Source organism: Typopeltis vanoorti, chromosome 21 (genome assembly GCF_054136105.1).
Source record: "Typopeltis vanoorti isolate ZY-2024b chromosome 21, IOZ_Tvanoo_1.0, whole genome shotgun sequence".
Lineage (NCBI taxonomy): Eukaryota > Metazoa > Arthropoda > Arachnida > Uropygi > Thelyphonidae > Typopeltis > Typopeltis vanoorti.
In genome coordinates, this window is record NC_143569.1 from 37,739,140 (window position 1) to 37,752,091 (window position 12,952).

At 34.5% G+C, this 12,952-nt stretch overlaps 1 protein-coding gene across 1 annotated transcript in view; it reads right to left on the minus strand.

Moving 5' to 3' along the window:
• LOC150094747 (uncharacterized) overlaps positions 1-12,952 on the minus strand; it is a 437,902-nt gene that overhangs the window by 85,866 nt on the left and 339,084 nt on the right. The window contains exon 19 of the mRNA XM_090410976.1: positions 8,653-8,741. Coding sequence (XP_090267102.1) covers positions 8,653-8,741 — 89 coding nt within the window. The remainder of the gene's footprint in view (positions 1-8,652; positions 8,742-12,952) is intronic.

Here is a 12,952-nt window from a genome sequence, read left to right on the forward strand (position 1 = left end):
TTATCCATTTCAAGGGATACAGACAACACTTTTGCTTCAGACAGCTGTATAAATAAACAAACTACTTGATAGAATGACTTGCAATTTCACATGGATGCTTATGACAGATGTACCAACTTAGAAAAAAAAAATCTTGCTGATAGTGTTGCCATCTATGGTGAAAGCTGAGAACTTTTCAGACCACCCTCGTAGTGATACAGAAGTGGTCTGTCATGTCACCATTCCCTATGTTAAAAGGATCTCAAAACGTATAGCCAAATTACTTGAATCTGTTGGCCTACAAGTGTCCTGTCCTATCAACAAGATGTCTACTTTTCTAGGCTCAGCTAAAGATAAATAGCTGCCTTAAGACAATTCTGGAGTGTATCAAATTCCTTGACAGTATAATTTATCATATTTTGGCCAAACAGGTAGTTCTGCAGCCATGTGTTGTGATGAACATTAGACTACAATAAGTTCCATGGGCTAGAGCAATCTGGACTACAGAGAATGCTATCACCACCAAACAAAAGAGTTCTTTGGGAAAATATTAAGGTTCTCTATTAAAGTAATAATCTCTTGGAATTTTTATTACAAAGAGAGTTGTGAGATGTTGCTGCATCGACTGAATCTAAATAGAAATGATGGATTTAAATTATGTTTCTAATGGGAAATAGTTCTTCTTCACAAATTCCAGAATTAACTTAAATTTAATTATCTGTCTATCTATCTCTGTGTGTGTGTGTGTGTGTGTGTGTGTGTGTAGAGCCTGTGTAGCTCGGTGGATGTGGCGTTTGCACACTACGGTGCTTGACCGCATGAAGGAAGACTTTGTTTCGAATTTAGTTGTCAACTAGACGAAATTTTTTTAAGCCTTTTTTCGACCGGTTCCCGAGTTAGTCGATCTCTGGCATGGGCAAGTGGGTTTTTTCTCCCGGAAACTAGGGTTTTTTGTCCTGTAAACTCAAGAAAATCGACCGTAGAACCTGCATTATTTCAGACATTAAATATATTGTGACAGGGTTAGGGACCATGAGATGACGGCACTTGTTGAGCCATCTCTCTTCACTGCGTGCCACTTAATTAGTGATAGCCTTGGGCCAGCTATCTCTGATTGGCTGCCAGTGGAGATTGAACTGCCCATTCAGTCTCCAAAAAGTTAGATAGGGCTAAACAGCCTCACCTACTCCCTATATGGGAATAAAAAAGGCGTTAGCTGATAGCTATCTGTGTGTGAATTTTATTTTTTTAATTTTGTTAAAGTTATTTTTACAAAACTTTAATATAATTAGATGCTCTACATCATATATGTGCACTTTGCATATATCATTGTTGAATATATGGGTTTCTGTTCTTGATGTTTAATTTGAAAACTGAAGATGCCCTTGATGCTATAGCAAAAATTTTACACTAATAAAAATATATACATAAGGTAAATCCATTTTATGCTATTTATTAATTATCATGTTAATTAATAAATAGCATTCCTATACGTCAAGTTATTAATACATATGTTCTATCACCTTCTCTCTCTAACTCTGACCTCAATCTCCAGACACATTCTTTAGTTAAAAGTACCTTATCAATACCATCATGCATGAAAATAATGGAAACAACTACTGTGTTAGAAGAAAACTTTAGTCTAATATAAACCAAAATAAACACGATGTTTCGACCTTCATATTAAGGTTGTCACCTGGAGTATACACACACATATATATATATATATATATATATACACAAAGAAACAAAGAGTACTACAATCTACATGGCATGCTAAGGTTACTGACCAACCATGACAACTATTGGCATGACCTCTGGTGGAGGAAAAGAAAACCTTTCTATATCAAAGCTAGAGTCCTATTATTATTATCTATTAGGTTACAAAATTAAATTAAGCTTGAGAGCAACATGTTTATGAAAAAAGGAAAAAATTAATAAATAATAATTAAAAATAAAATTACTTATATAAGTATACATATAAATTTCAACCTACTGGTATGGATAGTGGCCAATAAAAGCTGAAAAACTGCTTGCAGTCCTAAAGTCAGGGTTTGCTGTAAACTAATTGGGCTGAATGTGTGCCATCCAAATTTTTGGGATTTTTATGCCACCATTATTGTTAAAGGGTTACCAGAAAAAAATTAATAGAATCCTACACAATTATTATCTTAATGCCACTTTTAAAATTAAAAAACATATTCAACTCCTCTAAGGACCCCCACCACCACAATGGCCTACCCTGGAGTATACTGTATTCCTTGCACTGTAACTTACCTTATATTGGGGAAACTGGACGTACAATCCCTATCCGTAAAAAAAGGGCACAAACGACACATTCAATTTAACAATTTTGGTGAAGCAGGCCTCACAGATCATGCTCTTAACACCCTACACAAATTGATTGGAAAAGTATTTGCTCGTCACATCATACAAAAACCTAGTATGAACGAAAATTTAAAGAAGCCTGTGAAATTTTAATTAACCACCCTAATCTTAACAATAATGGCGGCATAAAAATCCCAAAAATTTGGATGGCATATATTCAGCCCATTTAGTTTCCAACAAACCCTGACTTCAGGACTCTAAGCAATTTTTCAGCTTTTATTGGTCACTATCTATACCAGTTGGTTGTAATTTATATGTATACTTATATAAGTAATTATTTTCTTTTATTTTTTATTTTTATTTATTAATTTTTTCATTTTTTTTGCAAACATGTTGCTCTACAGCTTAATTTAATTTTGTAACCTAATAGATAATAATAATAATAGGATTCTAGCTTTGATGCAGTAAGGTTTTATCCCCTCCACCAGAGGTCAGGCCAATAGTTGTAATGGTTGGTTAGTAACTTTAGGATGCCATATAGATTGTAGTGCAGCTTGTTTCTTTGTATATACGTGTATACTCCAGATGATGACCTTCACATGAAGGTTGAAACATTGAGTGTTAATTTTGGTTTATATTAAACTAAAGTTTTACTCTAACATGATAGTTGTTTCCATAATTTTCACGATGTATTCTGATCACCGTATAAGCACGAAGGAAAGGATACTTTATAAATGTTTTGTGTTACAGACGAAATTTAAACCCATGGTATTTCTAAAAGTTGAGCAGCACTCAGATATAAACTGTAGACTAAAATACACAAATATTATTCAAGAAAAAATGAAAGAGTTTGAGAACAGGAACCAAAACTTTGAAGATTCAGTGGCAAATCCTGAAGAAAACAGTGATTCATTCAGAGAGGCATGTGGTGAGGTTGTCTGCAAGGATAGAAAAATCAGAACCCATGATAGACACAGGAAAGTTAAAGAGGCAGTGAAGGAAAAGAAGAAAGTATATCAAAAGTTCCTGGCAAATAAGTCAAGTTGTGCTCTTAGAGAATACAGAGAGAAATGTAAGAAAGCTAAACACTGTGTAAAACTAGCTAAGCAAAAGTCATGGGAAGACTTTAGTAAGAACATAGAATATAAATATCAAGAAGGTGGCAAAATATTCTGGAGGCTGTTGAAAAAGCTCAGAAATGGAGGAAAGAGTGCTGTAAAAGGAATTAGAGATGATAAAGGTGAAAAAAAAACTGGTGAAAAAGATATCCTTGTTGTATGGAGTAATTACTTCGAAAAATTGCTGAAGGAAACAAGCAGTGATGACAACACAGTAGTAAAAAACATTCAACTGACATGCATTGAGGAATACATACCCATACCTGAGGAAAAAGCCATCAAAAGCCTGAAATGTGGAAAGGCAGTGGGAGTAGATGATATTCGACCAGAAATGCTCAAGTGTGGAGGTTTAAAAGTCTTACAGTGGCTGCACTGCATAGTTCAGAAGGCCTGGACAGAGGGATAAATTCCAGATGATTGGAGTAGAGCTCTAAAAGTACTCGTATATAAAAAGGAAATAAAACTGAATGTGAGAATTACAGAGGTATTTCTTTACTGAGTGTTCCTGGTAAGAATTATGCCAGTATACTTAAGAAACGTTCAGAAGGATTGTGGAAGAGAAGTTTGGTGAAGAACAAGCTGGATTCAGGCCAAATGGAGGCTGTCAGGATCAGATTTTCACTTTACGACAAATAGTTGAGAAATCATGGGAATATAACAAAGACCTGTATTTAAGTTTTGTAGATCTGGAAAAGGCATATGACAGGGTGCCAAGAGAGAAGCTGTTCCAAGTGCTATAGTTGTTTGGTGTCAATGGAGCATTATATCAAGCAATACTTTGTCTTTATTTGAGTTGAAAGTCAGCAGTTAGAATTGAAGGAAGTAAAGGAAGATGGTTTTATGTTAAATCTGATAATAAATACTTAAGGAATTGACAGTGTATACTAGAAATATAAATTAAATCAACTTTAACATATACTTTCCAATATTTTGGCAACGTCACGTTGCCATCTTCATGGGAACTGAAGATAAAGAAACGTGCACGCAAGTACTACATAACAGCAAATGAGAAATGAAGTGAGGATGCTACCGTTTTCCTAAAGTCCTGATGGTGCCCCCTGGCGGGCTATATTAGGTGTTCTTGGCCTTTGGGCTGAAGTTCTTCTGATGCATGTTTCCCAAATTTGTTGAGGTTTGACATGTTCCTAAGGGCTGAGGCAGATTCCACGAATAGTCTTTCATATTTGAACTTGCTACGGTATATTACTGTGGCTTTCTTCCACCTTATTCTGTGGCCAGTATCCAGAGCATGGTCTGCAAGCCCAGAGTGGCTGTAATGGTGAAATCGTATGTAGTCCTTGTTTTCTGAGATTCTGATATTTGCTGTCCTGCCTGTTTGGCCAAAGTAGGACAATTTACAGCTGCAAGGGACCTGGTATACACCAGGTAGGTCTAGGGTGAATAAGAAGGAGATGTCAAAACTGACCATTATGTCATTATATTGGAGTGTAAGGTTTTCTATACTGGCATTGAAGTGGGCTAAATTTTTTTAAGTGTGATGGTGTGTTGCCAGTATAGTGTGAAAGTGCTTTATTCACAAATGTCCCCCTCAAAGAAACCTTAGAGCTAATCCAAACTAAATTTCTTCCCAATATCTCAGCCCTTTTTCAGATCACAATGAACTCAGGCTATTTCATTTGGCAGGAAAAATTCTACAAACACTACTTTCACTACAGTTCACTACTTTCCCCACCCTTGGCTAACTTCTTTATGAAGACCTTTGAAGAGAAAGCCTTAAACTCTGCCCCACAAAAACCTATCATATGGCTTCGCTACGTTGATGATGTGTTTGCTATTTGGCCACATGGCTCAGATACACTCCTCTCCTTCTTAACACACTTAAACAACCAACACCCGAGAATCAAGTTCACTCTGGAAAAAGAGGAAAACAATAGCCTCCCATTCCTAGACACACTAGTCACCCGCCAACCTGATGGAACCGTAGTTTTCTCAGTTTATAGAAAATCCACCCATACAGGCAGATACATTCACCAAAATACCCCCCCCCCCACACACAACAATATGGAGTTATTAAGACACTATTCAACAGGGCTAAACTAATCTGTTTAAATGACAACGTCATAACCACTGAACTAAATCACATCCTTAACACTTTCTCAGCCAATGGCTATTGGCTGAGAAAGTGTTAAGGATGTGAAAATTGGCATCCCTTATCTGCTCCACTAAAGATCAGCCACTTACCCTACCTGATATATACCAGGTCCCTTGCAGCTGTAAATTGTCCTACTTTGGTCAAACAGGCAGGAAAGCAAATATCAGAATCTCAGAAAACAAGGACTACATCTGATTTCACCATTACAGCCACTCTGGACTTGCAGACCATGCTCTGGATACTCGCCACAGAATAAGGTCACAGCAGTAACACCGCAGCAAGTTCAAATATGAAAGACTATTCATGGAATCAGCCTCAGCCCTTAGGAACATGCCAAACCTCAACAAATTTGAATGCATGAGACTGTCCCAAATTTGGGACAGTCTCATTTGCTGTTATGTAGTACTTGTCTGCACGTGTCTTTAACTTAAGTTCCCATGAAGATGGCAACGTGATGTTGCCGAAATATTGGAAAGTATATATTAAAGTTGATTTAATTTATATTTCTAGTATACGCTGTCAATTCCTTAAGTATTTATGTTGAAAGTTTATTTTTCACTTGGTTAGAGTATAATAAATTTAGTTTAATCCTTTATTCAAGTGTGAGCAAACAAAGTTTGCACCTGAAAGTATCTTCAGGACTGGGGTAAGGTGGTACAACACCACGGCACTCCTTGCAAAGGTGGAGCAAGCTACAAACACTTCTATCTCAGTATCTCACATAATGCCCTGGTGTTGTACCACTTTACCCCAGTCCTGAAGATACTTTCAGGTGCAAACTTTAGTTTGCTCACACTTGGATAAAGGAGTAAACTAAATTTATTATACTCTAACCAAGTGAAAAATAAACTTTCAACATCTTTCTCTAAATCGAGAGTAATTTATTAAAAAAGGGTGGCACACCATTTGGCAACTCCTATAGGTAGAGATGACCTGCTAATGCTTCTGCCTGGTATCTCCACTTGGTATCTGCAAGGAGACGTGTTTTGCATTATGGGAGATACTGAGATAGGAGTGTTGGTAGCTTGCTCCACCTTTGCAAGGAGTGCCCTGGTGTTGTACCACCTTACTCCAGTCCTGAAGATACTTTCAGGCACAAAGTTTGTTTGCTCACACTTGGATAAAGGATTACACTAAATTTGTTATACTCTAACCAAGTGAAAAATAAACTTTCAACATCTTTCTCTAAATCCAGAGTAATTTATTAAAAAAGGGTGGCACACCATTTGGCAACTCCTATAGGTAGAGATGACCTGCTAATGCTTCTGCCTGGTATCTCCACTTGGGCCAGGCTTGCACTGAAGAGACCTCAATAAAGGTCGAAACATCTGGGTTGTGGCCCTTCTCTTAATGCATAACATTAGACATATCTGCAAGGAGATGTGTTTTGCATTATGGGAGTGTTGGTAGCTTGCTCCACCTTTGCAAGGAGTGCCCTGGTGTTGTACCACCTTACCCCAGTCCTGAAGATACTTTCAGGTGCAAACTTTGTTTGCCAACACTTGGATACAGGATTAAACTAAATTTATTATACTTAAGTATTTATTATCATGTTTAACCAGTGCATAAGCCTTCCTATAAGAAATATGTTAAATCTGGTGTCAGACAAGGGTGTACATTATCCCTTCTCTTATTCATTATCTATATGGATCACATTATGAAGGAAAGTGATATTAAACCTGATATCAAAATTGGAGATGTTAATCTCAGCTCTTTACTCTATGCAGATGATATTATACATCTAAATAAATCTACTACAAATCTGCAAGATTCCCTGACTAAATTGAATAACTGTTGTAATAGATTTGATATGAAGGTCAGCAATAAGAAGACAAAGATAATGAACATTGGCAGAAGCATTGAAAATATTAACTGCATTGTGAATAGAGAACCTATAGAACAAGTAAAACATTTCAGCTACTTAGGTATGATTTTTTTAGTGAAGATAGTAAATTAAATATGGAAATAGACAACAGAATCAATAAAGTTTGTTTGGTAGGAAGTCAACTGTGAATAAATTTATATGGGATAAAAGAGAAATTAGTCAAAACACTAAATTAATTCTATACAAGACAGTGTTCAAATCAATTTTAACTTATGGATCTGAGAGCTGGGCTAGAAATAAAACACTTGACCAAAGACTAGAGACTGCAGATATGAGAGAGTCCTGAGAAAGATTAGGGGCCCGAACACATGTCATCAGTGGCAATGTCATATTAAAAATGAGGATATTAGGAAAGAACTTAATATTGTTAGCATCCAGGAATGTGTTAGCAGCTAATCTCAGGTGGTATGGTCACTTAAACAGAATGGGGGAGGAAAGATTAGCAAAACAAGTGTTCTTTGCCAGGACAAAGACCCAGAGGAAGACCAAGATATAGGTGGATTGATACAGTAAAAAAGTGCTTTAGAAGATAGAAATATAAGCTCTGATAATGTTGAAGTCTTGACAGGTAACAGACTGATTTGGAGGAAAATTGTAGATAGGAAATTAGTAATGGTGTAAGTTTTTCATGAGGGTACATATCAGGAATTTGATGATGATATTTCGAACTAAAGGAATTACTCCTATGGAGTGATTGTGGTCAGGTGCTTTAGTATCTGATAAATGATAGCACTATTTGAGAAAAATTTTTAAATGTTAATTCCACTCTTAAAATTCTGGTAAGTCTGTAACATACATTTACACTGTGTGTATGTTTGGGGGGGGGGGGGAAGAGAAAGGGCTAACACAGTTGGGTAAATGAGAATCTTGCCCTAATTTTTTTTTTTTTAATCATATCTAACCCCTTCAATCAACATACACAAACACAAGAGAGGTCCCAAGGCCTATAGCACAACGATGCCATGTGTTGACCAGAGAGAATCATTAACATATAGTTAGAAGAGTTGGAAGTTATTCTTATAGGGAAAAAAAACTGTGAAGACATAAAGTAGTTAAAAAAAAGTCAATTTTTTTTAGCCACTTCACATCTCTAATAAGTAGGAAATAGTCTAACACTGGAAAATGAAAATTATCTATTACCCTGACCATAATGTTCCAATTTTCTCTTTCGTAAAAACATTGGAACATTATGTCAAAATCAAAAATATACAAGAAAAAATGTAGATAACCTGCATCATCTTTAGTAATAAATACACCATCAGATTCCATCTCTTCCAGCTCATGATCCACTTTAACACTTGGAGTGTCTTCAGTTGTCCTACAAAAAAGTTTAATGAACAGTTCTGTTATTTTCTTTGTGTTTAGTATATACAATAATGCTTACGTTGCTTACTTATTCAATTAAAAGAATTAATTTAAATAAGATTCATGCTAATATTTGAATATAATGAAATACATGACTGAAGTATTTTAAAGTATCTTCTAAAGATATTTTCTAGTTATTAGTTATCCTAAAATGTTCAGTGTAAAATTTTTATTCGGACAGAAACAAATATGCTTTAATTTTGTTCATACATTAATTATTCCTAACAAAATTATAAAATGATTTGTATTGTGACTTGCAAGTTATCATTTATGTAATTAAAATATTTACTCATTGTAGTCTGTGCTAACCATACTTACACCTTCCCTCAACTTGGTACAGAAAATTAAAAAAAAAGTGGCAACAATATTATGTTAATTCATAACCACCACATGATGTTTTCACTCTGGGGATCTTTTAGAGGTAATTATTAACTTTAAGCAATTTTATTTAACCATTATAAATGCAATATTCAATGATTTATTAAATTGGCATAATCATATACAATATTCCTCTCAAAATTGTAGTACAAAAGATAAAATTTTATCCCTGCAAGTAGGAGAGCTAACAGATATAAGAAAATAAAGATGCTTCTAACAGAAAAAAAAAAAAAAAAACAATACATCAAATACTGAATTTTTTAAAAATTACAAATGTTCAAAAAGATCAGTTATATTTTTATTCACATTTCACATATCCTTTGCATTTCAGATTCCATACTGTGATCAAACTTAACTTTCAAAATTAAAATTTACAGTGACATCTCTATCAACAAATTCATTTGCTCATTTTCTATTTCTTCTAGCTGCATTTTTACTTCCTTGAAACTGGTTTATTGAAATGAATCAATTCAGTGTTTGATTCATTTATCAAGCACTTAGCCATTTCTGAGAAAGTTGTATAATCACCATCATCCAATTCAGCCAGTCAGTCCTATAACAGCATATACCTATCCAGTTCAAACAATACCAAAGCCAAATCAATCAATGCTGCTGTATCATTAAATATGCTATTCCTACAAAAGTCATAGGACATTCTGCTAACTACAGGAAAATGGATAAACTATGCAGTATGCAAATTTTGTGGTCTAAAGATCAGCAAATTTATTCAGAAGTCATTCCTATTTTGTATGCTGAACAGTAAGCATGTTGGACAGTGTGGGTTCAGAATATTTCTCATCAACTAGGTTCACTAAGTACTAGTGAATGGCAAACCTGATTAAAATTCCTACTTACATGCAAAGCATTTTGAAAATAATAATGGAACAGCTTGCTAAATTGAGTGCTGATTTTTCTGTTTGGCAAGGGATGCAGATTCTATTCCAGAACAAACTATGATAATCACAAAAGTAATTCATATTATCCAGGTATGCCTGATTTGTTGCTCTGATTTAAAAATTTTTATTTATAAATAGATTACAAATTGATCATATTTTAATCAATGGAAAGTGGGTGAGATCAGTTCAAAATTTCAGGACTCACAACAGTAGAACTAAACTCTGACCACAGAATAGTAAGTGCCAATATAAAATTTCATCTCTGTGCTTTTAAACCTAAAACAGGAATAACAAATAAATATCACTAGAATGACCTAACTCTTCCAACCATACAAACTCAGTATAAAGACGCATTACAAAACGACTAATGGAAGGCCCAATGCCCAAAGAATCATCCCAGAGCTTCATTCATATTATACAACTCACCCATGAAGTAATAGCAAAAACCTTGGTCACCATGACCTACTCATCTGCTCAAAGGAAATGGGTAATATACAACTGAAGAACTGATAAAGAATAATATCACAATAATATTAAGCAGCAATACAGGAATCAGAGGATTCCCAATCTACATACGCACTTAAAAGAACTAAATGATCAAGAATGTACAGCCTTTCACAATGACAAGGAAAACCGTATCCAGGATATCTGACAAAAATTAGAACTATATCAAAATACCCAAAAAAACCAGAGAAATGTATCTAGTAGTTAATTCCTTATGTACAAAGATTCCTTTCTAAAGCCCATAAGAATAAAAGATAAAAACAGCAAAATATCTGAAGACATATGAACTCCTAGTGTGGAAGAACCACTTCAAAAAACTATTAAATAATTCATTAATAGACTCCACTACGGATACATTGCTAGAAATGATAATCCAAAAAGAATTTCCCATTATGTGTAACAGTTTTGCATTGCAAGAATTTGAAACTGCATTAAAAATTCAAAAGAAAGATAAAGCTCCTGGATTGGATGGTATGGTATGACAGCAAAGGCTAGTAAACATGGAGGGAAAAGAGCTTTTAAACAACTATTAAATATCTATATACAGCTCTAGCTAGATCCAATATTTCATCACAATGGAGAGAAGGTCTAATAATGCCCACACCCAAAAAAGGCAATCTAAAAATTACAGAGGAATCACACTACTTCTTACCGCACTGAAAATCTAAAGCACAATGCTTCTAAACCAAACTGAACCATATGTAACACCTATTCTACTCAAATATCAATTAGGTTTCTAGAAACAAAAAAACACTGTTGAACACATTCATTGCCTTAGAAAGAGTAAGAAATAAAATTCTTCTCTTAAACTTCATAGATTTCTCAAAAGCTTTCGAGTCAATTGATAGACTAAGAATGTTCAAAATTCTCAGTTATTATGGCATACCTATGAAAGTAATCAAAGCAATAGCAGAACCATACCAGAATTATCATGCAAGAGTAATGGTAAATGGAGAGATGACAGAGCTTTCCTATTTCCACTTGAGCTCTTTTTTAGGGAGACTCTCTCTGGCACAATATCTTTTTATTATTATCCTTGCTTATGTATTTGACAAAGTTAAAAGAAGCTTTTTATTTACCATATTAAAAGAAAGATAAATACCAAATAATATTCTAAAAGCTATCATAAGTATATATAAAAATAATCAAATACAAATAAGATTAAATTATGAACTATCAAATCTGAGAGAGATAAACCAAGGAGTCCGACAGGGATGTCCCCTTTCAGCAACACTTTTCAATATTTATCTAAATGAAATAATAATAAAATAGAATAAAAATTTCCATCAAGGTATTAAACTTTCTCCTACTACTGTGAACTTTAACACTCTCCTTTTTGCTGATGACCAAATAATAATTACAAATTCTGAAGATAACTTACAGAAAGATATTTTAAATTGAAATGAGATAGCTAAAGATTATGGAATGATAATATCAACAGAAAAATCAAAAATAATGGCCTTTAAAGGACAAGATCCAATAAGAACTAAAATAGTAATAGATAACAAGATTTTAGAATAGGTAAATTCATTTAACTATCTAGGATGTATGGTTACATATGAAAATGAAAAAGATATAAACCTAAAAATTACAAAATATTTAAAAATAACAGGTGTAATTAACTCTATATTTAAACCTAACCTAGTTCAAAAACAAAACAGACTAAAAGTCTGCTGCTGCAGATGATGCTTAAAGCTTCTTTCACAAGAAGGAAAGACCTTCATAAAGGTCTTTCCTTCTTGTGAATGAGGCTTCATGGAGAGATTGAGAGCAGTTGATAATGGGGGAGGAGAGATTGACTGTAAAGAATCAGTCAGAAACTACCTTAATATATTCAGTTGTTTGCAAGAGGTGTATGGGGAGCTGAGCAAACTTGATGTCAATAAGGCTGTGGGACTTGATAATATAACACCACGTATTCTGAAGGAATGTGCCAGGGAGTTTACATCTGCATTGACATATTTTTTTAATATGAGTCTTGCACCGAGTTGAGTTCCAAAGGAGTGGAAGGAGGGCAAGACTGTGTCTCTTTATAATGGAGGTGAGAGAACTCAACCATCAAATTATAGGATGATCTGTGTATCAGGTGATGTGATTAAGTTGTTGGAGAAGCTGGTGAGAACTAGGATCAAGAATTGAGTTGACAACAATGGTATTATCTTTGATGGATGGCATGGATTTGCTAAAGGGATGTCATGTTTTAGTAATTACTTATTACAATAAGGTGGCGGCTTCCATTTACAGAGGAGAGGGATACACAGCAGTATATACTTAGATTTTGCGAAGGCTTTTGATAGATTACCGCATGATAAGTTGATAGTCAAACTAGAGCGGATGGGGTTGATTATTAGATTGGTGCATTGGATCAGAGACTAGTTATCTGATA